The sequence below is a fragment of the Acipenser ruthenus genome, chromosome 7 (genome assembly GCF_902713425.1).
Source record: "Acipenser ruthenus chromosome 7, fAciRut3.2 maternal haplotype, whole genome shotgun sequence".
Lineage (NCBI taxonomy): Eukaryota > Metazoa > Chordata > Actinopteri > Acipenseriformes > Acipenseridae > Acipenser > Acipenser ruthenus.
This window is the reverse complement of record NC_081195.1, coordinates 69,653,320-69,680,297: the sequence shown is the minus strand read 5'-3', so window position 1 is coordinate 69,680,297 and position 26,978 is coordinate 69,653,320. Positions and strand designations below refer to the sequence as shown.

Here is a 26,978-nt window from a genome sequence, read left to right as displayed (position 1 = left end):
CGCTGACAGGCTGGAGCTTTGTTCTTAAAGGGAGCTCGTTGACAGGCTTCTGAAATTCAGTGTGCGGGGAGGTGCAGGACCTGCCTGTCATGTGTCTGTTGTCAGTGAGGAAAGGGGAGTCCAGGAGACGCATGGAGTCGCGTGACAGCTGGACTCAAACTGGCTGCACAGTAAAGTACTGCACCAGAACCCACACCCGAGCCCTGCTGCGTTTCAGTCCAAGCTGGGTCTCGTGCCACAGCTAGGAAACGAGCTGATTGCTACAACTGACCTGCTTACAAAAAAGGGCAATACTTCATTGTAGTGATTAGCCAGGTAAATAACATGCACAATAAAGAGTCAGAACAGTACTGAAGAACGCACAATAACACTCACTTAGAAACCACATGCACAACGAACAGAACAGTACTGAACGCAAAATAACACTCACTTAGAAACCACGTGCACAACGAACAGAACAGTACTGAAGAACGCAAAATAACACTCACTTAGAAACCACGTGCACAACGAACAGAACAGTACTGAAGAACGCACAATAACACTCACTTAGAAACCACGTGCACAACGAACAGAACAGTACTGAACGCACAATAACACTCACTTAGAAACCACGTGCACAACGAACAGAACAGTACTGAAGAACGCACAATAACACTCACTTAGAAACCACGTGCACAACGAACAGAACAGTACTGAACGCAAAATAACACTCACTTAGAAACCACGTGCACAACGAACAGAACAGATCAGATGCCAGTTTAAACATGGCTTTGTGCAGAAACACTGGCGTGAAACAGGTCATCATCAGGGCAAGTTCTTTCAACACTGAAAAGCCAGGTATGTGAAATTAAATTCAAGGTGTTTAAACTCCAAATCTATTGCACTTTCTCAATGCCAAACACATGGAGAGATACACTGTCTGCACTGCTCAGAGAAATGATCTGACCCAAACATGGAGCACCAGTCAACACAACCACATGGGTCCAGCTTGCATTCGCCTCGTCACACTGCTACATGACTTTATATTTCAACAGGACATTATGAGCACAAGAACACACTTGAAGGTGACAGACACAAGGCACTTGGACCGAGTTACATACATATAGAGCAGGGGTGGCCAGCCCAGGTCCTGGAGAGCCACAGTCCAGCAGGCTTTATAGGTAACCCTTAAATCATCCACTTCTGAACAATGTAAGTTAGTGTTCAATTAAATCAAGAGGGGTCGGCTGCTGATATAGAGGCTAGCGCAGGAATGCTACAGATCCCCAGAGCTAATCTCAAAACATTCTGCTCCAGAGCTTTCTGCTGGTATGCCCCAGAAGCCTGGAATGCCCTCCCAGGTGAAATCCGACATGCAGACTCAACTCTTTCTTGTGGTCGGCTACTGAAAACCCATGTGCTCAGAACTGTCCTTTTGTTCTTTTTATGTGGCTCTGCCATGTGAACACATGAAGGGCGCTGTATAAATGATAGAGAGAGATAGATATAGAGAGAAGTCCAGGAGTGCTTGGACACAGCAGAACCCACTTACACTGTCCAGTACGACCAGTATATTAAATCGTCCCAGTTCAATAATTCTGCTACAGATTGCCCTGCCAGATTTAGAGCTGGAACGTGGCCTCGTGATTCTTTACATTAGGGGTTCTAATTTTTTTTTGCTGGGCCCCCCTTTGGAAATGTTTCAGGCTGTGACGCCCAGTGTGATCTTATCAGATGACTGCACACACTACATCACAGTGTGATCTTATCAGATGACTGCACACACTACATCACAGTGTGATCTTATCAGATGACTGCACACACTACATCACAGTGTGATCATATCAGATGACTGCACAGACTACATCACAGTGTGATCTTATCAGATGACTGCACACACTGCATCACAGTGTGATCTTATCAGATGACTGCACACACTACATCACAGTGTGATCTTATCAGATGACTGCACACACTACATCACAGTGTGATCTTATCAGATGACTGCACACACTGCATCACAGTGTAATCTTATCAGATGACTGCACACACTACATCACAGTGTGATCTTATCAGATGACTGCACAGACTACATCACAGTGTGATCTTATCAGATGACTGCACACACTGCATCACAGTGTGATCTTATCAGATGACTGCACACACTACATCACAGTGTGATCTTATCAGATGACTGCACACACTACATCACAGTGTGATCTTATCAGATGACTGCACACACTGCATCACAGTGTGATCTTATCAGATGACTGCACACACTACATCACAGTGTGATCTTATCAGATGACTGCACACACTGCATCACAGTGTGATCATATCAGATGACTGCACACACTACATCAGTGCGAGATCATATCAGATGACTGCACACACTGCATCACAGTGTGATCTTATCAGATGACTGCACACACTACATCACAGTGTGATCTTATCAGATGACTGCACACACTGCATCACAGTGTGATCTTATCAGATGACTGCACACACTGCATCACAGTGCGAGATCATATCAGATGACTGCACACACTGCATCACAGTGTGATCTTATCAGATGACTGCACACACTACATCACAGTGTGATCTTATCAGATGACTGCACACACTACATCACAGTGTGATCTTATCAGATGACTGCACACACTACATCACAGTGTGATCTTATCAGATGACTGCACACACTGCATCACAGTGTAATCTTATCAGATGACTGCACACACTACATCACAGTGTGATCTTATCAGATGACTGCACAGACTACATCACAGTGTGATCTTATCAGATGACTGCACACACTGCATCACAGTGTGATCTTATCAGATGACTGCACACACTACATCACAGTGTGATCTTATCAGATGACTGCACACACTACATCACAGTGTGATCTTATCAGATGACTGCACACACTGCATCACAGTGTGATCTTATCAGATGACTGCACACACTACATCACAGTGTGATCTTATCAGATGACTGCACACACTGCATCACAGTGTGATCATATCAGATGACTGCACACACTACATCAGTGCGAGATCATATCAGATGACTGCACACACTGCATCACAGTGTGATCTTATCAGATGACTGCACACACTACATCACAGTGTGATCTTATCAGATGACTGCACACACTGCATCACAGTGTGATCTTATCAGATGACTGCACACACTGCATCACAGTGCGAGATCATATCAGATGACTGCACACACTGCATCACAGTGTGATCTTATCAGATGACTGCACACACTACATCACAGTGTGATCTTATCAGATGACTGCACACACTACATCACAGTGTGATCTTATCAGATGACTGCACACACTACATCACAGTGTGATCTTATCAGATGACTGCACACACTACATCACAGTGCGAGATCATATCAGATGACTGCACACACTGTATCACAGTGCGAGATCATATCAGATGACTGCACACACTACATCACAGTGTGATCTTATCAGATGACTGCACACACTACATCACAGTGTGATCTTATCAGATGACTGCACACACTACATCACAGTGTGATCTTATCAGATGACTGCACACACTGCATCACAGTGCGAGATCATATCAGATGACTGCACACACTACATCACAGTGCGAGATCATATCAGATGACTGCACACACTGCATCACAGTGTGATCTTATCAGATGACTGCACACACTGCATCACAGTGTGATCTTATCAGATGACTGCACACACTGCATCACAGTGCGAGATCATATCAGATGACTGCACACACTACATCACAGTGCGAGATCATATCAGATGACTGCACACACTGCATCACAGTGCGAGATCATATCAGATGACTGCACACACTACATCACAGTGTGATCTTATCAGATGACTGCACACACTGCATCACAGTGCGAGATCATATCAGATGACTGCACACACTACATCACAGTGTGATCATATCAGATGACTGCACACACTGCATCACAGTGCGAGATCATATCAGATGACTGCACACACTACATCACAGTGTGATCTTATCAGATGACTGCACACACTGCATCACAGTGCGAGATCATATCAGATGACTGCACACACTACATCACAGTGTGATCATATCAGATGACTGCACACACTGCATCACAGTGCGAGATCATATCAGATGACTGCACACACTACATCACAGTGTGATCTTATCAGATGACTGCACACACTACATCACAGTGTGATCATATCAGATGACTGCACACACTACATCACAGTGTGATCTTATCAGATGACTGCACACACTACATCACAGTGTGATCTTATCAGATGACTGCACACACTGCATCACAGTGTGATCTTATCAGATGACTGCACACACTACATCACAGTGTGATCTTATCAGATGACTGCACACACTACATCACAGTGTGATCTTATCAGATGACTGCACACACTGCATCACAGTGTGATCTTATCAGATGACTGCACACACTACATCACAGTGTGATCTTATCAGATGACTGCACACACTGCATCACAGTGTGATCATATCAGATGACTGCACACACTACATCAGTGCGAGATCATATCAGATGACTGCACACACTGCATCACAGTGTGATCTTATCAGATGACTGCACACACTACATCACAGTGATCTTATCAGATGACTGCACACACTGCATCACAGTGTGATCTTATCAGATGACTGCACACACTGCATCACAGTGCGAGATCATATCAGATGACTGCACACACTGCATCACAGTGTGATCTTATCAGATGACTGCACACACTACATCACAGTGTGATCTTATCAGATGACTGCACACACTACATCACAGTGTGATCTTATCAGATGACTGCACACACTACATCACAGTGTGATCTTATCAGATGACTGCACACACTACATCACAGTGCAAGATCATATCAGATGACTGCACACACTGCATCACAGTGCGAGATCATATCAGATGACTGCACACACTACATCACAGTGTGATCTTATCAGATGACTGCACACACTACATCACAGTGTGATCTTATCAGATGACTGCACACACTACATCACAGTGTGATCTTATCAGATGACTGCACACACTGCATCACAGTGCGAGATCATATCAGATGACTGCACACACTACATCACAGTGCGAGATCATATCAGATGACTGCACACACTGCATCACAGTGTGATCTTATCAGATGACTGCACACACTGCATCACAGTGTGATCTTATCAGATGACTGCACACACTGCATCACAGTGCGAGATCATATCAGATGACTGCACACACTACATCACAGTGCGAGATCATATCAGATGACTGCACACACTGCATCACAGTGCGAGATCATATCAGATGACTGCACACACTACATCACAGTGTGATCTTATCAGATGACTGCACACACTGCATCACAGTGCGAGATCATATCAGATGACTGCACACACTACATCACAGTGTGATCATATCAGATGACTGCACACACTGCATCACAGTGCGAGATCATATCAGATGACTGCACACACTACATCATAGTGTGATCATATCAGATGACTGCACACACTGCATCACAGTGCGAGATCATATCAGATGACTGCACACACTACATCATAGTGTGATCTTATCAGATGACTGCACACACTGCATCACAGTGTGATCTTATCAGATGACTGCACACACTGCATCACAGTGTGATCTTATCAGATGACTGCACACACTGCATCACAGTGTGATCTTATCAGATGACTGCACACACTGCATCACAGTGTGATCTTATCAGATGACTGCACACACTGCATAGGAACGCTGCATGAAGCAGGGGCATGTAATCATGAAGCCTGCAGTCAGTGGCACCGCAGCCTTTCTAGAAGTGGGGAGTAGCAAAGGCGTTCAGGAATAAATGCATCATATTTTTAGCTGATTTAAAATGCACTTTTATTTCAACCAAACATCTCAACTGTAAAATAAATAACCAGGATTACAAAATGAAACCATGGCATAATATTAGACCCACACAGGTGGAAGTCTGTAAATCAACAGCAAGCCTGGCATTCGTGTGACTTGTGTTTCGCTTCACGACGGTCGTTCTGTGTGAATTAAGATTTCATTTTGCCATCAGAAATGGAGCAGAGCATGCAGACTTGTATATAGTATCAGCAGAGTCTACTTTAGACTCCTCTGATTTATAAACAATGGCTGTTTCTTTAAGTTCCACTTTCAAAGTCTCTTCTTCAGGGGTATGTAGACATTAGAAACGTGTCACTGTCTGAAATGTACGTCTTACCTTTCGCAGACAACAGGATGTAATTCTGGGAGCTGCAGGTACTTGCAAACAGAGTTCCCAAATATTGTGACAATAATCACAACACTGTCCAAGGCTTGTGACAATAATCACAACACTGTCCAAGGCTCGTGACAATAATCACAACACTGTCCAAGGCTTGTGATAATAATCACAACACTGTCCAAGGCTTGTGAAAATAATCACAACACTGTCCAAAGATTGTGATAATAATCACAACACTGTCCAAGGCTCGTGACAATAATCACAACACTGTCCAAGGCTCGTGACAATAATCACAACACTATCCAAAGCTTGTGATAATAATCACAACACTGTCCAAGGCTTGTGATAATAATCACAACACTGTCCAAGGCTTGTGATAATAATCACAACACTGTCCAAGGCTTGTGACAAATTGAGAAAGTGTGAAACAAAAAAAAGCCTGAACATTTTAAAGTTTTTTTTTTTTTTTTTTACAGTGAAGGATTATGTGGATTTGTGCTGGAATGTAATGTTAAGGATCTTAAGGTTATGTCAGTATTTGTTGTGATCCTGCGTCGGGAGCCCGTTTGAGAAGCGCTGCTCTTCACACAATGCACTGAAACGGTTCTAGTCTGGTTTCCTGGCTGTTAAATGAAGGGCGTGTCTGGCTTTCATCATAGACCAGGGTCTTGGTAGGTGGCTACATTTGTTACAGTATTATTATTTGTTCATACTGTCCAATTACTTTGATTCACTAGATTTTCTGCTTTACCATAATCTGACACTAGAGGGAGACAATATTTTACATAAAAATCCAGAGCAACAGGACTGGGAAGCTACTAACAACCAAACGAGCAAGATGGGCTGAATGGTCTCCTCTCGTTTGTAAACTTTCTTATGTTCTTATGACACGCCCACACTTCTGGAATTTACAGCGTTTCTTAGGTCCAGGTTTAAAGAAAAACATCTGCTTAATTACAGGACTTTACTTACAAGCACATGAAGACCTAGGAAGGACAACACACGTGAAGAGCAGTTATAAACCTGAGCCGAGGGGCTGGGAGGGAAGCAGTGTGGTGTAGTGGTGAGAGCGGAGGAGCTGGGAGGGAGGCAGTGTGGTGTAGCGGTGAGAGCGGAGGGGCTGGGAGGGAGGCAGTGTGGTGTAGTGGAGAGAGCGGAGGGGCTGGGAGGGAGGCAGTGTGGTGTAGTGGAGAGAGCGGAGGGGCTGGGAGGGAGGCAGTGTGGTGTAGTGGAGAGAGCGGAGGGGCTGGGAGGGAGGCAGTGTGGTGTAGTGGAGAGAGCGGAGGGGCTGGGAGGGAGGCAGTGTGGTGTAGTGGAGAGAGCGGAGGGGCTGGGAGGGAGGCAGTGTGGTGTAGTGGAGAGAGCGGAGGGGCTGGGAGGGAGGCAGTGTGGTGTAGTGGAGAGAGCGGAGGGGCTGGGAGGGAGGCAGTGTGGTGTAGTGGAGAGAGCGGAGGGGCTGGGAGGGAGGCAGTGTGGTGTAGTGGAGAGAGCGGAGGGGCTGGGAGGGAGGCAGTGTGGTGTAGTGGAGAGAGCGGAGGGGCTGGGAGGGAGGCAGTGTGGTGTAGTGGAGAGAGCGGAGGGGCTGGGAGGGAGGCAGTGTGGTGTAGTGGAGAGAGCGGAGGGGCTGGGAGGGAGGCAGTGTGGTGTAGTGGAGAGAGCGGAGGGGCTGGGAGGGAGGCAGTGTGGTGTAGTGGAGAGAGCGGAGGGGCTGGGAGGGAGGCAGTGTGGTGTAGTGGTGAGAGCGGAGGGGCTGGGAGGGAGGCAGTGTGGTGTAGTGGAGAGAGCGGAGGGGCTGGGAGGGAGGCAGTGTGGTGTAGTGGAGAGAGCGGAGGGGCTGGGAGGGAGGCAGTGTGGTGTAGTGGAGAGAGCGGAGGGGCTGGGAGGGAGGCAGTGTGGTGTAGTGGAGAGAGCGGAGGGGCTGGGAGGGAGGCAGTGTGGTGTAGTGGAGAGAGCGGAGGGGCTGGGAGGGAGGCAGTGTGGTGTAGTGGAGAGAGCGGAGGGGCTGGGAGGGAGGCAGTGTGGTGTAGTGGAGAGAGCGGAGGGGCTGGGAGGGAGGCAGTGTGGTGTAGTGGAGAGAGCGGAGGGGCTGGGAGGGAGGCAGTGTGGTGTAGTGGAGAGAGCGGAGGGGCTGGGAGGGAGGCAGTGTGGTGTAGTGGAGAGAGCGGAGGGGCTGGGAGGGAGGCAGTGTGGTGTAGTGGAGAGAGCGGAGGGGCTGGGAGGGAGGCAGTGTGGTGTAGTGGTGAGAGCGGAGGGGCTGGGAGGGAGGCAGTGTGGTGTAGTGGTGAGAGCGGAGGGGCTGGGAGGGAGGCAGTGTGGTGTAGTGGAGAGAGCGGAGGGGCTGAGAGGGAGGCAGTGTGGTGTAGTGGTGAGAGCGGAGGGGCTGGGAGGGAGGCAGTGTGGTGTAGTGGTGAGAGCGGAGTGGCTGGGAGGGAGGCAGTGTGGTGTAGTGGAGAGAGCGGAGGGGCTGGGAGGGAGGCAGTGTGGTGTAGTGGTGAGAGCGGAGGGGCTGGGAGGGAGGCAGTGTGGTGTAGTGGTGAGAGCGGAGGGGCTGGGAGGGAGGCAGTGTGAAGATATATTTTGTTAGCTGCAATTACTTTTGCCACAGTAACAGAACGCTGTGATGCCCCCTAGTGTTCCACGAGAGCCCTACCTTTCTATTGTGGTCTTTGTTCAAGCATTTGTACAAGTTAACCCTCGGCCTGTCAGTGTAACGGGAGCAGCGGCGCTTCCTTACTTAGCTCTCGTAGGAAGGCGAGGGCGCCGGTACAATCTGCTGTCATTGTGTCCAACACTGAATCACAACTGAAGAACTCTCTCGGTCTTGAAGGATTTCCAAAAAAGTACTTTCTGGGGTTCTGTAATAAAAGCATGACTGTGTTTTCATTCATTTAAGTGTGAAAAGGGTTTACTCACTGTCGCTTCCTGAAGCAACATCCATCACTACGACCTGCATCTCCAATCCAAACCTGCACTCCAATGCAGTCTGTCTGTCTGTCTTTCAGACACAGACACTGCACTCAGGATCCTCCCCAATCAGAATCTCATGGAACTCCAAACACAGAACATGGTATAAAACTGACATTACTGTGATTTATTATCATGAATCATGAAAATAACCAACCAGCGCTGCGTGGGACAGTATCTCTCTTAAAAAAAAAAAAAAAATTCAAATGTAGACTCTCCCACTACTTTCAAAGAGAACATACAGCTTTGCAAAGAGAGCTTTTTATATTTACAATATTCCAAAAAGGAATGGATGGAAGCAATTTTACAAGCATTAAAAAGAAAAAATATAAGAAAAGCATTATTTACACAATTTTCTGTGGAAAGATGTAAGAAACAAATTTATACATTAAATTACATTTCTACAAATAACCATTAAAATCCAAAAATAACCTGCAACATCACGCCTAGAGATGTGAGGTATCCACTCTTCATCCCAGTCTAGTGTGCACACACACACACGCACGCACACAGACCGCAGACACACGCTCGCTCGCGCACACACACGCACACGCACGCACAGACCGCAGACACACGCTCGCTCGCGCACACACACGCACACGCACGCACAGACCGCAGACACACGCTCGCTCGCACACACACACGCACGCACACAGACCGCAGACACACGCTCGCTCGCGCACACACACGCACACACACACAAGAGCACTGAGTCTGGGGCAAGGGAGAGAATGAAGATCAGCTGCACTCACGTTTCGCTGTGTACAGATTTAATTACATACAAGAGTAGAAAAAGAGATTCACTAAACGAGCCTCTAAAAGCAACAATTAAATCTGAAACACTCAGCGATAAACAAAAAAAAGATAAAACGAAGGTAACGAAGAAACTGGAATGTCAGAGAGGTGCCGAGTTTCTAATACTGCAGGACAGACAGACAGAGACGAGCGAGAGAGAGAGAGAGAGTGGACAAAAATAACAAACCCTGCTGAGCAGGAGGAAGGAAGGGAGGGAGGGAGGGAGAGGGTGAGAAATAATGAGCTCTGGGGTTCACTTGTTTTTTGTTGTTTTTTTATACAAAGTCTTTTTTTCTTTTAAAAAGTACCTTCCCGGGTACATATAAAATATTTACAGCTTATTTTACATGACATTTAAAATTCTTCTTGCTGAGCGTTCCTCCTGCGTTGCTCAATGCCAGCCAGAGCCCAGGTAGCTGCTGGGCTGGAAGGTGCCGGCAGTGCGGGGCACGGCAACCAGCTGCTGCTGTGGAGGGGGAGGCAGGGGCACCCCCTGCTGGTGTGTCTGGTACCCTGCAGCAGAGCTGGGGTTTGGTCCTTGTGTGGGGAGCAGGGGGGTGTGGATCAGCGTGGGCCCGTGGGCGGGGAAACTAGCCACAGTCTGATAGTGGTGTGTGATGGAGGGGGGAGGGGGAGGCGGAGGGGGAGGGGGCACGGAGCTCAGGACGTGCTGTTGGAGGAGCAGTGGGGGGGAGGGGTGCAGCGAGGGGGCGGGGGAAGGGGGGTGGTGGTGAGCAGAGGAGGGGGAGGGGGCTGTCAGGGTGACGTGCAGGAGCTGCGGGGTGCTCTGGGGCTGCAGGTGAGGGTTGGGGGGAGGGGGAGGTGGGGGTGGAGGAGGGGGGGCGGTGGAAGTGGCAGGCCCCTGGGCTGGGAGGTAGTGCCCGGGTGGCCCTGACTGCAGGAGGTGTGGGTGTGGTGTGTGCGGGGCGTGTTGCAGGTGGTGGATGCTGGGAGGCAGCAGGGCGGAGGGCTGTGGTGCCCCCTGTTGCAGGAGAGGCTGGCCAGGGCCAGCAGGGAAGGCGCTCACCTGCTTGAGCTGCCCGCTGTACCCGGGGAAGCTGCCCGCGGCGGGAGGGGCCTGCACTGGGAAGTACGCAGCGCTGGCAGGGGCAGGAGGGGGCGGCGGAGGGGGCGGGGGGACTCCCTGCTGGTTATACTGGCTGTACAGGGCAGGACTGCCCTGCTGCTGCTGTGCTGGGGCAGCAGCGTGCTGGAGGATGGCTCTCTGCCCCCTGAAGGGGGAGCCCTGCGGGGAGAGCAGCAGCGAGGGGCCGGGGTGGGATGCCTGCAGGGGGGTGGAGGGTTTGGGGGTGCGCTCACTGAGAGGGGAGGAGGAGACGGGCCCAGGAGGGCAGTGCAGTTTGGAGGGGGTGAGCGGGGTGGCTTTCTGTTCCCAGTGCTGGCTGGTTTTGCAGGGGGGCTGGGTGGAGGAGGAGGAGGGGGAGGGGGGAGGGGGTTTGGGCTGGCTGTTGCTGCTGACGCTCTCTGGGCCCCCCTCGGGCTGCGGATCCAGCTTCACTGGCACCTTCCCGGCCAGCTGGTGAGGAGCAGACTGGGCTGGAGAAGAGGGCTGAGGAGAGAGAGAGGAGAATGCTGAGTATCCTGAGAACAAACACACAATGATTCAGACAGACAAAAAGATAAACAGACATGCAGTTACAAACACACAGGCACACGCACAAACACACACACATACACGCAAGTGGTACACACACTGACAACCACAGTGACAAATACATGAGCGCACACACGCCCACCCACCCCACTTGAGGACTAGGAGGAACCAAAAGGGTTTCCCTGCAGGGTTTCGAATGGGTGTTTGTTTAGGTAAGGGGAGCAAGCATCAAAATAACTTGGAAGACCATAAACATTAAAGCTAAGTGATACTTGCACGGCCAAGATACTGGGGTGCAGTGCAGAGGTGTAGGAGTGCAGTGCAGTGTAGGAGTGCGGTGGTGCACTACAGTGTAGGAGTGTGCTGGTGCAGTGCAGGGGTGCAGTGCAGTGCAGGGGTGCAGCGTACCTTGCAGTGCGCTGGGGGGCTCTTGCAGGATCTCTGTGTGCTGCTGGGAGACGCACACTCCTTCACTAGCGCCCCCGTCGGCTCAGGGCCCTCCCACTCGGGACCATCTGCAAACAAGACAAGAAAAACACTGAGTGTTCAGGGATCCATTAGAGATGGCGACGAAAACCAACACAAAAAACAGCAGTGCAGGGAGTCAGGGCAGTGCACTGAGACACAGAGAGCACTGCAGTGCTAGAGAGCAGTGCAGGGAGTCAGGGCATTGCACTGAGACACAGAGAGCACTGCAGTGCTAGAGAGCAGTGCAGGGAGTCAGGGCAGTGCACTGAGACACAGAGAGCACTGCAGTGCTAGAGAGCAGTGCAGGGAGTCAGGGCAGTGCACTGAGACACAGAGAGCACTGCAGTGCTAGAGAGCAGTGCAGGGAGTCAGGGCAGTGCACTGAGACACAGAGAGCACTGCAGTGCTAGAGAGCAGTGCAGGGAGTCAGGGCAGTGCACTGAGACACAGAGAGCACTGCAGTGCTAGAGAGCAGTGCAGGGAGTCAGGGCAGTGCACTGAGACACAGAGAGCACTGCAGTGCTAGAGAGCAGTGCAGGGAGTCAGGGCAGTGCACTGAGACACAGAGAGCACTGCAGTGCTAGAGAGCAGTGCAGGGAGTCAGGGCAGTGCACTGAGACACAGATACCAGCATATCACACCCCACCCTTCCTGGGAGGAAGAACATCCCCAGACAGACAGTGACTGAGCAGAGAGGGTGTGAGTGTGATGCTGGTGCAACAGCACATGTGTGTGTAACTGTGTTAGTCTGTTCAAGATAAACTGATGCACAAAATATAGCATTCTAATAGTCTAGCACTGTGGGGAGCTTCTGAATATGTATTTAAACAATGACTATTCTGATCTCTCTTTGAAGCAGACATGCCTTACTTTTCACATTCATGTGCGGGTCAGCTTGTACTGGGTTAGGAATCAATGAAATGTTTCCTGGAGGACAGCAATACAAACACGTGAGTAAGTGAGTGAGTGAGTTTGATCGGGGGAGGGAGGGAGGGAGTGAGTGAGTGAGTTTGATCGGGGGAGTGAGAGAGGGAGTGAGTGAGTGAGTTTGATCGGGGGAGTGAGGGAGGGAGTGAGTGAGTGAGGTTGATCGGGGGAGGGAGGGAGGGAGTGAGTGAGTGAGTTTGATCGGGGGAGTGAGAGAGGGAGTGAGTGAGTGAGGTTGATCGGGGGAGTGAGGGAGGTTGATCGGGGGAGTGAGGGAGGGAGTGAGTGAGTGAGTTTGATCGGGGGAGGGAGGGAGGTTGATCGGGGAGTGAGGGAGGGAGTAAGTGAATGAAGTTGATCGGGGGAGGGAGGGAGGGAGTGAGTGAATGAAGTTGATCGGGGGAGGGAGGGAGGGAGTGAGTGAATGAAGTTGATCGGGGGAGGGAGGGAGGGAGTGAGTGAATGAAGTTGATCGGGGGAGGGAGGGAGGGAGTGAGTGAATGAAGTTGATCGGGGGAGGGAGGGAGGGAGTGAGTGAATGAAGTTGATCGGGGGAGGGAGGGAGGGAGTGAGTGAATGAAGTTGATCGGGGAGGGAGGGAGGGAGGGAGTGAATGAAGTTGATCGGGGGAGGGAGTGAGTGAATGAAGTTGATCGGGGAGGGAGGGAGGGAGGGAGTGAATGAAGTTGATCGGGGGAGGGAGGGAGGTTGATCGGGGGAGTGAGGGAGGTTGATCGGGGGAGTGAGGGAGGGAGTGAGTGAATGAAGTTGATCGGGGGAGGGAGTGAGTGAATGAAGTTGATCGGGGGAGGGAGGGAGGGAGTGAGTGAATGAAGTTGATCGGGGGAGGGAGGGAGGGAGTGAGTGAATGAAGTTGATCGGGGGAGGGAGGGAGGGAGTGAGTGAATGAAGTTGATCGGGGGAGGGAGGGAGGGAGTGAGTGAATGAAGTTGATCGGGGGAGGGAGGGAGGGAGTGAGTGAATGAAGTTGATCGGGGAGGGAGGGAGTGAATGAAGTTGATCGGGGGAGGGAGGGAGGGAGTAAGTGAATGAAGTTGATCGGGGGAGGGAGGGAGGGAGTGAGTGAATGAAGTTGATCGGGGGAGGGAGGGAGGGAGTGAGTGAATGAAGTTGATCGGGGGAGGGAGGGAGGGAGTGAGTGAATGAAGTTGATCGGGGAGGGAGGGAGGGAGGGAGTGAATGAAGTTGATCGGGGGAGGGAGTGAGTGAATGAAGTTGATCGGGGAGGGAGGGAGGGAGTGAGTGAATGAAGTTGATCGGGGAGGGAGGGAGGGAGGGAGGGAGTGAGTGAATGAAGTTGATCGGGGGAGGGAGGGAGGGAGTGAGTGAATGAAGTTGATCGGGGAGGGAGGGAGGGAGTGAGTGAATGAAGTTGATCGGGGAGGGAGGGAGGGAGGGAGGGAGTGAGTGAATGAAGTTGATCGGGGAGGGAGGGAGGGAGTGAGTGAATGAAGTTGATCGGGGGAGGGAGGGAGGGAGTGAGTGAATGAAGTTGATCGGGGGAGGGAGGGAGGGAGTGAGTGAATGAAGTTGATCGGGGAGGGAGGGAGGGAGTGAGTGAATGAAGTTGATCGGGGGAGGGAGGGAGGGAGTGAGTGAATGAAGTTGATCGGGGAGGGAGGGAGGGAGTGAGTGAATGAAGTTGATCGGGGGAGGGAGGGAGGGAGTGAGTGAATGAAGTTGATCGGGGGAGGGAGTGAGTGAATGAAGTTGATCGGGGGAGGGAGGGAGGGAGTGAGTGAATGAAGTTGATCGGGGAGGGAGGGAGGGAGTGAGTGAATGAAGTTGATCGGGGGAGGGAGGGAGGGAGTGAGTGAATGAAGTTGATCGGGGGAGGGAGTGAGTGAATGAAGTTGATCGGGGGAGGGAGGGAGTGAGGGAGTGAATGAAGTTGATCGGGGGAGGGAGGGAGGGAGTGAGTGAATGAAGTTGATCGGGGGAGGGAGTGAGTGAATGAAGTTGATCGGGGAGGGAGGGAGGGAGTGAGTGAGTGAATGAAGTTGATCGGGGAGGGAGGGAGGGAGTGAGTGAATGAAGTTGATCGGGGGAGGGAGGGAGGGAGTGAGTGAATTAAGTTGATCGGGGGAGGGAGGGAGGGAGTGAGTGAATGAAGTTGATCGGGGGAGGGAGGGAGGGAGTGAATGAAGTTGATCGGGGGAGGGAGGGAGGGAGGGAGTGAGTGAATGAAGTTGATCGGGGAGGGAGGGAGGGAGTGAGTGAATGAAGTTGATCGGGGAGGGAGGGAGGGAGGGAGGGAGTGAGTGAATGAAGTTGATCGGGGGAGGGAGGGAGGGAGGGAGTGAATGAAGTTGATCGGGGGAGGGAGGGAGGGAGTGAGTGAATGAAGTTGATCGGGGGAGGGAGGGAGGGAGTGAGTGAATGAAGTTGATCGGGGGAGGGAGGGAGTGAGTGAGTGAATGAAGTTGATCGGGGGAGGGAGGGAGGGAGGGAGGGAGGGAGTGAGTGAATGAAGTTGATCGGGGAGGGAGGGAGGGAGTGAGTGAATGAAGTTGATCGGGGGAGGGAGGGAGTGAGTGAATGAAGTTGATCGGGGGAGGGAGGGAGGGAGTGAATGAATGAAGTTGATCGGGGGAGGGAGGGAGGGAGTGAGTGAATGAAGTTGATCGGGGGAGGGAGGGAGGGAGTGAATGAAGTTGATCGGGGGAGGGAGGGAGGGAGTGAGTGAATGAAGTTGATCGGGGAGGGAGGGAGGGAGTGAGTGAATGAAGTTGATCGGGGGAGGGAGGGAGGGAGGGAGTGAATGAAGTTGATCGGGGGAGGGAGGGAGGGAGTGAGTGAATGAAGTTGATCGGGGGAGGGAGTGAGTGAATGAAGTTGATCGGGGAGGGAGGGAGGGAGTGAGTGAATGAAGTTGATCGGGGAGGGAGGGAGGGAGTGAGTGAATGAAGTTGATCGGGGGAGGGAGTGAGTGAATGAAGTTGATCGGGGGAGGGAGTGAGTGAATGAAGTTGATCGGGGGAGGGAGTGAGTGAATGAAGTTGATCGGGGGAGGGAGGGAGGGAGTGAGTGAATGAAGTTGATCGGGGGAGGGAGGGAGGGAGTGAGTGAATGAAGTTGATCGGGGAGGGAGGGAGGGAGTGAGTGAATGAAGTTGATCGGGGAGGGAGGGAGGGAGTGAGTGAATGAAGTTGATCGGGGAGGGAGGGAGGGAGTGAGTGAATGAAGTTGATCGGGGAGGGAGGGAGGGAGTGAATGAATGAAGTTGATCGGGGGAGGGAGGGAGGGAGTGAGTGAATGAAGTTGATCGGGGGAGGGAGGGAGGGAGTGAGTGAATGAAGTTGATCGGGGGAGGGAGGGAGGGAGTGAGTGAATGAAGTTGATCGGGGAGGGAGGGAGGGAGTGAGTGAATGAAGTTGATCGGGGGAGGGAGGGAGGGAGTGAGTGAATGAAGTTGATCGGGGGAGGGAGTGAGTGAATGAAGTTGATCGGGGGAGGGAGGGAGGGAGTGAGTGAATGAAGTTGATCGGGGAGGGAGGGAGGGAGTGAGTGAATGAAGTTGATCGGGGGAGGGAGGGAGGGAGTGAGTGAATGAAGTTGATCGGGGGAGGGAGTGAGTGAATGAAGTTGATCGGGGGAGGGAGGGAGGGAGTGAGTGAATGAAGTTGATCGGGGAGGGAGGGAGGGAGTGAGTGAATGAAGTTGATCGGGGGAGGGAGGGAGGGAGTGAGTGAATGAAGTTGATCGGGGAGGGAGGGAGGGAGGGAGGGAGTGAGTGAATGAAGTTGATCGGGGGAGGGAGGGAGGGAGTGAGTGAATGAAGTTGATCGGGGGAGGGAGGGAGGGAGTGAGTGAATGAAGTTGATCGGGGAGGGAGGGAGGGAGTGAGTGAATGAAGTTGATCGGGGGAGGGAGGGAGGGAGTGAGTGAATGAAGTTGATCGGGGAGGGAGGGAGGGAGGGAGTGAATGAAGTTGATCGGGGGAGGGAGGGAGTGAGGGAGTGAATGAAGTTGATCGGGGAGGGAGGGAGGGAGTGAGTGAATGAAGTTGATCGGGGGAGGGAGGGAGGGAGTGAGTGAATGAAGTTGATCGGGGGAGGGAGGGAGGGAGTGAGTGAATGAAGTTGATCGGGGGAGGGAGTGAGGGAGTGAGTGAATGAAGTTGATCGGGGGAGGGAGGGAGGGAGTGAGTGAATGAAGTTGATCGGGGAGGGAGGGAGGGAGTGAGTGAATGAAGTTGATCGGGGAGGGAGGGAGGGAGGGAGGGAGTGAGTGAATGAAGTTGATCGGGGGAGGGAGGGAGGGAGTGAGTGAATGAAGTTGATCGGGGGAGGGAGGGAGGGAGTGAGTGAATGAAGTTGATCGGGGGAGGGAGGGAGGGAGTGAGTGAATGAAGTTGATCGGGGAGGGAGGGAGGGAGTGAGTGAATGAAGTTGATCGGGGAGGGAGGGAGGGAGGGAGGGAGTGAGTGAATGAAGTTGATCGGGGGAGGGAGGGAGGGAGGGAGTGAATGAAGTTGATCGGGGGAGGGAGGGAGGGAGTGAGTGAATGAAGTTGATCGGGGGAGGGAGGGAGGGAGTGAGTGAATGAAGTTGATCGGGGAGGGAGGGAGGGAGTGAGTGAATGAAGTTGATCGGGGAGGGAGGGAGGGAGGGAGGGAGTGAGTGAATGAAGTTGATCGGGGGAGGGAGGGAGGGAGGGAGTGAATGAAGTTGATCGGGGGAGGGAGGGAGGGAGTGAGTGAATGAAGTTGATCGGGGGAGGGAGGGAGTGAGTGAGTGAATGAAGTTGATCGGGGGAGGGAGGGAGTGAGTGAGTGAATGAAGTTGATCGGGGGAGGGAGGGAGGGAGGGAGGGAGGGAGTGAGTGAAGTTGATCGGGGAGGGAGGGAGGGAGTGAGTGAATGAAGTTGATCGGGGGAGGGAGGGAGGGAGGGAGTGAATGAAGTTGATCGGGGGAGGGAGGGAGTGAGTGAATGAAGTTGATCGGGGGAGGGAGGGAGGGAGTGAGTGAATGAAGTTGATCGGGGGAGGGAGGGAGGGAGTGAGTGAATGAAGTTGATCGGGGGAGGGAGGGAGGGAGGGAGTGAATGAAGTTGATCGGGGGAGGGAGGGAGGGAGGGAGTGAATGAAGTTGATCGGGGGAGGGAGGGAGGGAGGGAGTGAATGAAGTTGATCGGGGGAGGGAGGGAGGGAGTGAGTGAATGAAGTTGATCGGGGGAGGGAGTGAGTGAATGAAGTTGATCGGGGGAGGGAGTGAGTGAATGAAGTTGATCGGGGAGGGAGGGAGGGAGGGAGTGAATGAAGTTGATCGGGGAGGGAGGGAGGGAGTGAGTGAATGAAGTTGATCGGGGGAGGGAGGGAGTGAGGGAGTGAATGAAGTTGATCGGGGAGGGAGGGAGGGAGTGAGTGAATGAAGTTGATCGGGGGAGGGAGGGAGGGAGTGAGTGAATGAAGTTGATCGGGGAGGGAGGGAGGGAGTGAGTGAATGAAGTTGATCGGGGAGGGAGGGAGGGAGGGAGGGAGTGAGTGAATGAAGTTGATCGGGGGAGGGAGTGAGTGAATGAAGTTGATCGGGGGAGGGAGGGAGGGAGTGAGTGAATGAAGTTGATCGGGGGAGGGAGGGAGTGAGTGAATGAAGTTGATCGGGGAGGGAGGGAGGGAGTGAGTGAATGAAGTTGATCGGGGGAGGGAGGGAGTGAGTGAATGAAGTTGATCGGGGAGGGAGGGAGGGAGTGAGTGAATGAAGTTGATCGGGGGAGGGAGTGAGTGAATGAAGTTGATCGGGGGAGGGAGGGAGGGAGTGAGTGAATGAAGTTGATCGGGGGAGGGAGGGAGGGAGTGAGTGAATGAAGTTGATCGGGGGAGGGAGGGAGGGAGTGAGTGAATGAAGTTGATCGGGGGAGGGAGGGAGGGAGGGAGTGAGTGAATGAAGTTGATCGGGGAGGGAGGGAGGGAGGGAGTGAATGAAGTTGATCGGGGAGGGAGGGAGGGAGTGAGTGAATGAAGTTGATCGGGGGAGGGAGGGAGGGAGTGAGTGAATGAAGTTGATCGGGGGAGGGAGGGAGGGAGTGAGTGAATGAAGTTGATCGGGGGAGGGAGGGAGGGAGTGAGTGAATGAAGTTGATCGGGGGAGGGAGTGAGTGAATGAAGTTGATCGGGGGAGGGAGGGAGGGAGTGAGTGAATGAAGTTGATCGGGGAGGGAGGGAGGGAGTGAGTGAATGAAGTTGATCGGGGGAGGGAGTGAGTGAATGAAGTTGATCGGGGGAGGGAGGGAGGGAGTGAGTGAATGAAGTTGATCGGGGGAGGGAGGGAGGGAGTGAGTGAATGAAGTTGATCGGGGGAGGGAGGGAGGGAGTGAGTGAATGAAGTTGATCGGGGGAGGGAGGGAGGGAGGGAGTGAGTGAATGAAGTTGATCGGGGAGGGAGGGAGGGAGGGAGTGAATGAAGTTGATCGGGGGAGGGAGGGAGGGAGTGAGTGAATGAAGTTGATCGGGGGAGGGAGGGAGGGAGTGAGTGAATGAAGTTGATCGGGGGAGGGAGGGAGTGAGTGAGTGAATGAAGTTGATCGGGGGAGGGAGGGAGGGAGTGAGTGAATGAAGTTGATCGGGGGAGGGAGGGAGGGAGTGAGTGAATGAAGTTGATCGGGGGAGGGAGGGAGTGAGTGAGTGAATGAAGTTGATCGGGGAGGGAGGGAGGGAGTGAATGAATGAAGTTGATCGGGGGAGGGAGGGAGGGAGTGAATGAAGTTGATCGGGGGAGGGAGGTTGATCGGGGAGACTGACCTGCCGAGGCCTCGCTGGGGCACAGCGCTGGCATCTTGAGCTGCAGGTGCGAGACGGGTTTGGAATGAGATGAAGGTGGAGTCTGCACATGAAACTGAGGCCATGGAGAGGAGGCAGGGCTGGGAGGAGGCGACTCGGCCCCTGAAACCAAGAGAGAGCCGGGGAGCGTTAGAGGAGGAGGAGGAGGAGGAGGAGGGGAGACAGCAGAGCTGGTGCAGCAACACAGGGGCCAGCTCCACATAAACACAGGGGCCAGCTCCATATAAACACAGGGGCCAGCTCCATATAAACACAGGGGCCAGCTCCATATAAAAACACAGGGGCCAGCTCCATATAAACACAGGGGCCAGCTCCACATAAACACAGGGGCCAGCTCCATATAAACACAGGGGCCAGCTCCATATAAACACAGGGGCCAGCTCCACATAAACACAGGGGCCAGCTCCACATAAACACAGGGGCCAGCTCCACATAAACACAGGGGCCAGCTCCACATAAACACAGGGGCCAGCTCCACATAAACACAGGGGCCAGCTCCATATAAACACAGGGGCTAGCTCCACATAAACACAGGGGCCAGCTCCATATAAACACAGGGGCCAGCTCCACATAAACACAGGGGCCAGCTCCATATAAACACAGGGGGCAGCTCTTTGTTTGTTTGTTTGTTTGTGGAGAATGCAGTTTTATTTTGCAGGGGTGGGTTTCCAGTTTAAAGATGAAAGCGAGTTCCCTGCGAGAGCTGGCTGGGTCCCTGCTCTGGTTCACTCACCTCCATCCTTGTCTTTCCGGTGGTCGCTCAGCAGCAGTGCTCGCTGGTAGCTCCTCTCCCTCGCCTGCTCCACCGATGTAGAGGACGTCCTGAAAGCCACAAGAGGAGACTCAGACCACCTGTCTCTACCCTGCCTCCTCACACCCCCTCTGCAATGTGTATGTAGTGCTGAGAACAGCAGGATAAGAATGGTCCCCCACACACTGTACAACAACCAGGACAACAAAACTGTGTGTGTGTGTGTGTGTGTGTGTGTGAGTGTGTCAGTGTGAATGTGTGTGAGTGTGTCAGTGTGAATGTGTGTGAGTGTGAATGTGTGTGTGTGTGAGTGTGAGTGTGTGCGTGCAGTGAGTGTGCGTGTGAGTGTGTGTGCAGTGACTGTACATGTGCATGCAGTGAGTGTGCGTGTGTGTTTGAGTGTGTGCAGTGAGTGCGAGTGTGTGCGCGCTCTCCTCCTGTGTGAATCTCGGGTGTGTATGCAGGGATGATAATAATACTGCCGCTGCAGTTTGCTCCATTCCTAGTTCTGCTATGTTTAAGACACTCCTGAGCTTGTTAGCTACACACACTGTGGCTAATCAAGTGCCTATTAAAACTTGGAATGGGTGAAAACTGCTCTGCAATAGGAGTCTGTCAGTCTCAGTGTGTTTAGAAATCTTGTCAGCTGACATACCACTGTCCCTCTCTCCCCTCCGTCTCCTCCTGGGGGGGCTCCTTGCTGTCGGAGGGGTTCTGGGTCTCGGGGGCTGGGGGTGTGTGAGGAGGCTGGGCAGGGGGCGGGGCCTCAGGTTGCATCTCTGCAGCGACACAGACTTCCACCACATTGCTGTTGCTGCAGAATCCAGCCAGAGGAGGCGCTGTGGATCGCGGAGACATGCACATGGGGGAGAAGCTCTCCTGCTTGGAGCCGCTCCCGCGTGCCTCCCGCTGCCGCTTGCGATACTCCAGCAGAGACACCTGGGGGAGAGAGACAGGGAGAGTGGGAGGGAGAGGGAGAGGGCTTCAGACTGACTGCAATGAACCAGACTACTACTACAGCAGAACCTCAACCAAGAAACACAATAATAAAGCACAGTGAAAGCATGGTACAGCATAGGTAAGCAATGGAAAGCACAGAGAGGTATGGTAAAGCATATGAAAAAACAGAACCCAGGGTAAACTATGGTCAATGCAGAGTACAACCATGGAAAAGCACACACACACTGTGACAGTACAACCATGGGAAAAACACACACACACTGTGACAGTACAACCATGGGAAAAACACACACACACTGTGACAGTACAACCATGGAAAAGCACACACACACACTGTGACAGTACAACCATGGGAAAAACACACACACACTGTGACAGTACAACCATGGAAAAGCACACACACACACTGTGACAGTACAACCATGGGAAAAACACACACACACTGTGACAGTACAACCATGGAAAAAACACACACACACTGTGACAGTACAACCATGGGAAAAACACACACACACTGTGACAGTACAACCATGGGAAAGCACACACACACTGTGACAGTACAACCATGGGAAAAACACACACACACTGTGACAGTACAACCATGGGAAAGCACACACACACTGTGACAGTACAACCATGGGAAAAACACACACACACTGTGACAGTACAACCATGGGAAAAACACACACACACTGTGACAGTACAACCATGGGAAAAACACACACACACTGTGACAGTACAACCATGGGAAAAACACACACACACTGTGACAGTACAACCATGGAAAAAACACACACACACTGTGACAGTACAACCATGGGAAAAACACACACACACACACACACTGTGACAGTACAACCATGGGAAAAACACACACACACTGTGACAGTACAACCATGGAAAAGCACACACACACACACTGTGACAGTACAACCATGGAAAAGCACACACACACTGTGACAGTACAACCATGGAAAAGCACACACACACTGTGACAGTACAACCATGGGAAAAACACACACACACTGTGACAGTACAACCATGGGAAAAACACACACACACTGTGACAGTACAACCATGGGAAAAACACACACACACACACACACACACACACACACACACACACACACTGTGACAGTACAACCATGGAAAAAACACACACACACTGTGACAGTACAACCATGGAAAAGCACACACACACACACTGTGACAGTACAACCATGGAAAAACACACACACACTGTGACAGTACAACCATGGAAAAGCACACACACACTGTGACAGTACAACCATGGGAAAAACACACACACACTGTGACAGTACAACCATGGGAAAAACACACACACACTGTGACAGTACAACCATGGGAAAAACACACACACACACACACACACACACACACACACACACACACACTGTGACAGTACAACCATGGAAAAAACACACACACACTGTGACAGTACAACCATGGGAAAAACACACACACACACACTGTGACAGTACAACCATGGGAAAAACACACACACACTGTGACAGTACAACCATGGGAAAAACACACACACACTGTGACAGTACAACCATGGGAAAAACACACACACACTGTGACAGTACAACCATGGGAAAAACACACACACACTGTGACAGTACAACCATGGGAAAAACACACACACACTGTGACAGTACAACCATGGGAAAGCACACACACACTGTGACAGTACAACCATGGAAAAGCACACACACACTGTGACAGTACAACCATGGAAAAGCCCCCACACACTGTGACAGTACAACCATGGGAAAAACACACACACACTGTGACAGTACAACCATGGGAAAGCACACACACACTGTGACAGTACAACCATGGGAAAAACACACACACACTGTGACAGTACAACCATGGAAAAAACACACACACACTGTGACAGTACAACCATGGGAAAAACACACACACACTGTGACAGTACAACCATGGAAAAGCACACACACACACACACACTGTGACAGTACAACCATGGGAAAAACACACACACACACACTGTGACAGTACAACCATGGGAAAAACACACACACACTGTGACAGTACAACCATGGAAAAAACACACACACACTGTGACAGTACAACCATGGGAAAAACACACACACACTGTGACAGTACAACCATGGAAAAGCACACACACACACACACACTGTGACAGTACAACCATGGGAAAAACACACACACACACTGTGACAGTACAACCATGGGAAAAACACACACACACACTGTGACAGTACAACCATGGGAAAAACACACACACACACACACACTGTGACAGTACAACCATGGGAAAAACACACACACACTGTGACAGTACAACCATGGGAAAGCACACACACACTGTGACAGTACAACCATGGGAAAAACACACACACACACACACACTGTGACAGTACAACCATGGGAAAAACACACACACACACACACTGTGACAGTACAACCATGGGAAAAACACACACACACTGTGACAGTACAACCATGGGAAAAACACACACACACTGTGACAGTACAACCATGGGAAAAACACACACACACTGTGACAGTACAACCATGGAAAAAACACACACACACTGTGACAGTACAACCATGGGAAAAACACACACTGTGACAGTACAACCATGGAAAAAACACACACACACACACACACACACACTGTGACAGTACAACCATGGGAAAAACACACACACACTGTGACAGTACAACCATGGGAAAAACACACACACACACACTGTGACAGTACAACCATGGGAAAGCACACACACACACACACACACTGTGACAGTACAACCATGGAAAAAACACACACACACTGTGACAGTACAACCATGGGAAAAACACACACACACTGTGACAGTACAACCATGGGAAAGCACACACACACACACACACACACACTGTGACAGTACAACCATGGAAAAAACACACACACACTGTGACAGTACAACCATGGGAAAAACACACACACACTGTGACAGTACAACCATGGAAAAAACACACACACACTGTGACAGTACAACCATGGGAAAAGCACACACACACTGTGACAGTACAACCATGGAAAAGCACACACACACTGTGACAGTACAACCATGGGAAAAAAACACACACACACACACTGTGACAGTACAAGCATGGGAGAAGCACACACACACTGTGACAGTACAACCATGGGAAAAACACACACACACACACACACACACACTGTGACAGTACAAGCATGGGAGAAGCACACACACACTGTGACAGTACAACCATGGGAAAAACACACACACACACACACACACTGTGACAGTACAACCATGGGAAAAACACACACACACTGTGACAGTACAACCATGGAAAAAACACACACACACTGTGACAGTACAACCATGGGAAAAACACACACACACTGTGACAGTACAACCATGGGAAAAACACACACACACTGTGACAGTACAACCATGGAAAAAACACACACACACTGTGACAGTACAACCATGGAAAAGCACACACACACACACACTGTGACAGTACAACCATGGGAAAAACACACACACACACTGTGACAGTACAACCATGGGAAAAACACACACACACACACACACTGTGGACAGTACAACCATGGGAAAAACACACACACACACTGTGACAGTACAACCATGGGAAAAACACACACACACACTGTGACAGTACAACCATGGAAAAAACACACACACACTGTGACAGTACAACCATGGGAAAAACACACACACACACACTGTGACAGTACAACCATGGGAAAAACACACACACACTGTGACAGTACAACCATGGAAAAAACACACACACACACACACACACACTGTGACAGTACAACCATGGGAAAAACACACACACACACTGTGACAGTACAACCATGGGAAAAACACACACACACTGTGACAGTACAACCATGGAAAAAACACACACACACTGTGACAGTACAACCATGGGAAAAACACACACACACTGTGACAGTACAACCATGGGAAAGCACACACACACTGTGACAGTACAACCATGGGAAAAACACACACACACTGTGACAGTACAACCATGGGAAAAACACACACACACACACTGTGACAGTACAACCATGGAAAAAACACACACACACACACACACACTGTGACAGTACAACCATGGGAAAAACACACACACACTGTGACAGTACAACCATGGGAAAAACACACACACACTGTGACAGTACAACCATGGGAAAGCACACACACACACACACACACACACTGTGACAGTACAACCATGGAAAAAACACACACACACTGTGACAGTACAACCATGGGAAAAACACACACACACTGTGACAGTACAACCATGGGAAAGCACACACACACACACACACACACACACACACACTGTGACAGTACAACCATGGAAAAAACACACACACACTGTGACAGTACAACCATGGGAAAAACACACACACTGTGACAGTACAACCATGGAAAAAACACACACACACTGTGACAGTACAACCATGGGAAAAACACACACACACTGTGACAGTACAAGCATGGGAGAAGCACACACACACTGTGACAGTACAACCATGGGAAAAACACACACACACACACACACACACACTGTGACAGTACAAGCATGGGAGAAGCACACACACACTGTGACAGTACAACCATGGGAAAAACACACACACACACACACACACACTGTGACAGTACAACCATGGGAAAACACACACACACACACACACACACACACTGTGACAGTACAACCATGGGAAAAACACACACACACTGTGACAGTACAACCATGGGAAAAACACACACACACACACACTGTGACAGTACAACCATGGGAAAAACACACACACACTGTGACAGTACAACCATGGAAAAAACACACACACACTGTGACAGTACAACCATGGGAAAAACACACACACACACACACACACACTGTGACAGTACAACCATGGGAAAAACACACACACACTGTGACAGTACAACCATGGAAAAAACACACACACACTGTGACAGTACAACCATGGGAAAAACACACACACACACACACACACACACACACACTGTGACAGTACAACCATGGGAAAAACACACACACACTGTGCAGAAATAAGGGTCTCCATGCATGTGGAGATCTGAAGTATGTAAGACATGCATGAGGAAGGTAGAACATCCTGTAACCCTTTCTAGGACTCGGGGTTTGCACAGTTCTGCTACAAACCCCTAGGTGTGTCTTCTAACAAGCATCTAGAAAGGTATCATAAATCTGATTTTGGCTTTCTTATTAATGCATTAAAATTTTGAATAACTAAAAATCAGATAGCCAGTTACTTAGCTCCAACTTTTCAGAGCCTAATTCAAAACACAAGCTCTGCTGGTTGAGTATTTCACACATACG

At 51.0% G+C, this 26,978-nt stretch overlaps 1 protein-coding gene across 7 annotated transcripts in view; it reads right to left on the bottom strand.

The window, feature by feature from the left end:
- Nucleotides 1–9,321: 9,321 nt before the first annotated feature.
- kmt2e (lysine (K)-specific methyltransferase 2E) overlaps nt 9,322–26,978 on the bottom strand; it is a 79,244-nt gene continuing 61,587 nt past the window's right edge. For 5 of the 7 annotated variants that reach the window (XM_059027777.1, XM_059027778.1, XM_059027779.1 and 2 more), the window contains 5 exons: nt 21,235–21,518; nt 20,562–20,650; nt 19,790–19,930; nt 12,039–12,145; nt 9,322–11,585 (listed from right to left, as the gene is read on the bottom strand). In XM_059027777.1, coding sequence (XP_058883760.1) covers nt 10,407–11,585; nt 12,039–12,145; nt 19,790–19,930; nt 20,562–20,650; nt 21,235–21,518 — 1,800 coding nt within the window. In that variant the 3' untranslated portion in view covers nt 9,322–10,406. The remainder of the gene's footprint in view (nt 11,586–12,038; nt 12,146–19,789; nt 19,931–20,561; nt 20,651–21,234; nt 21,519–26,978) is intronic. The other 2 variants (XM_059027782.1, XM_059027783.1) reach the window with 1 other exon arrangement.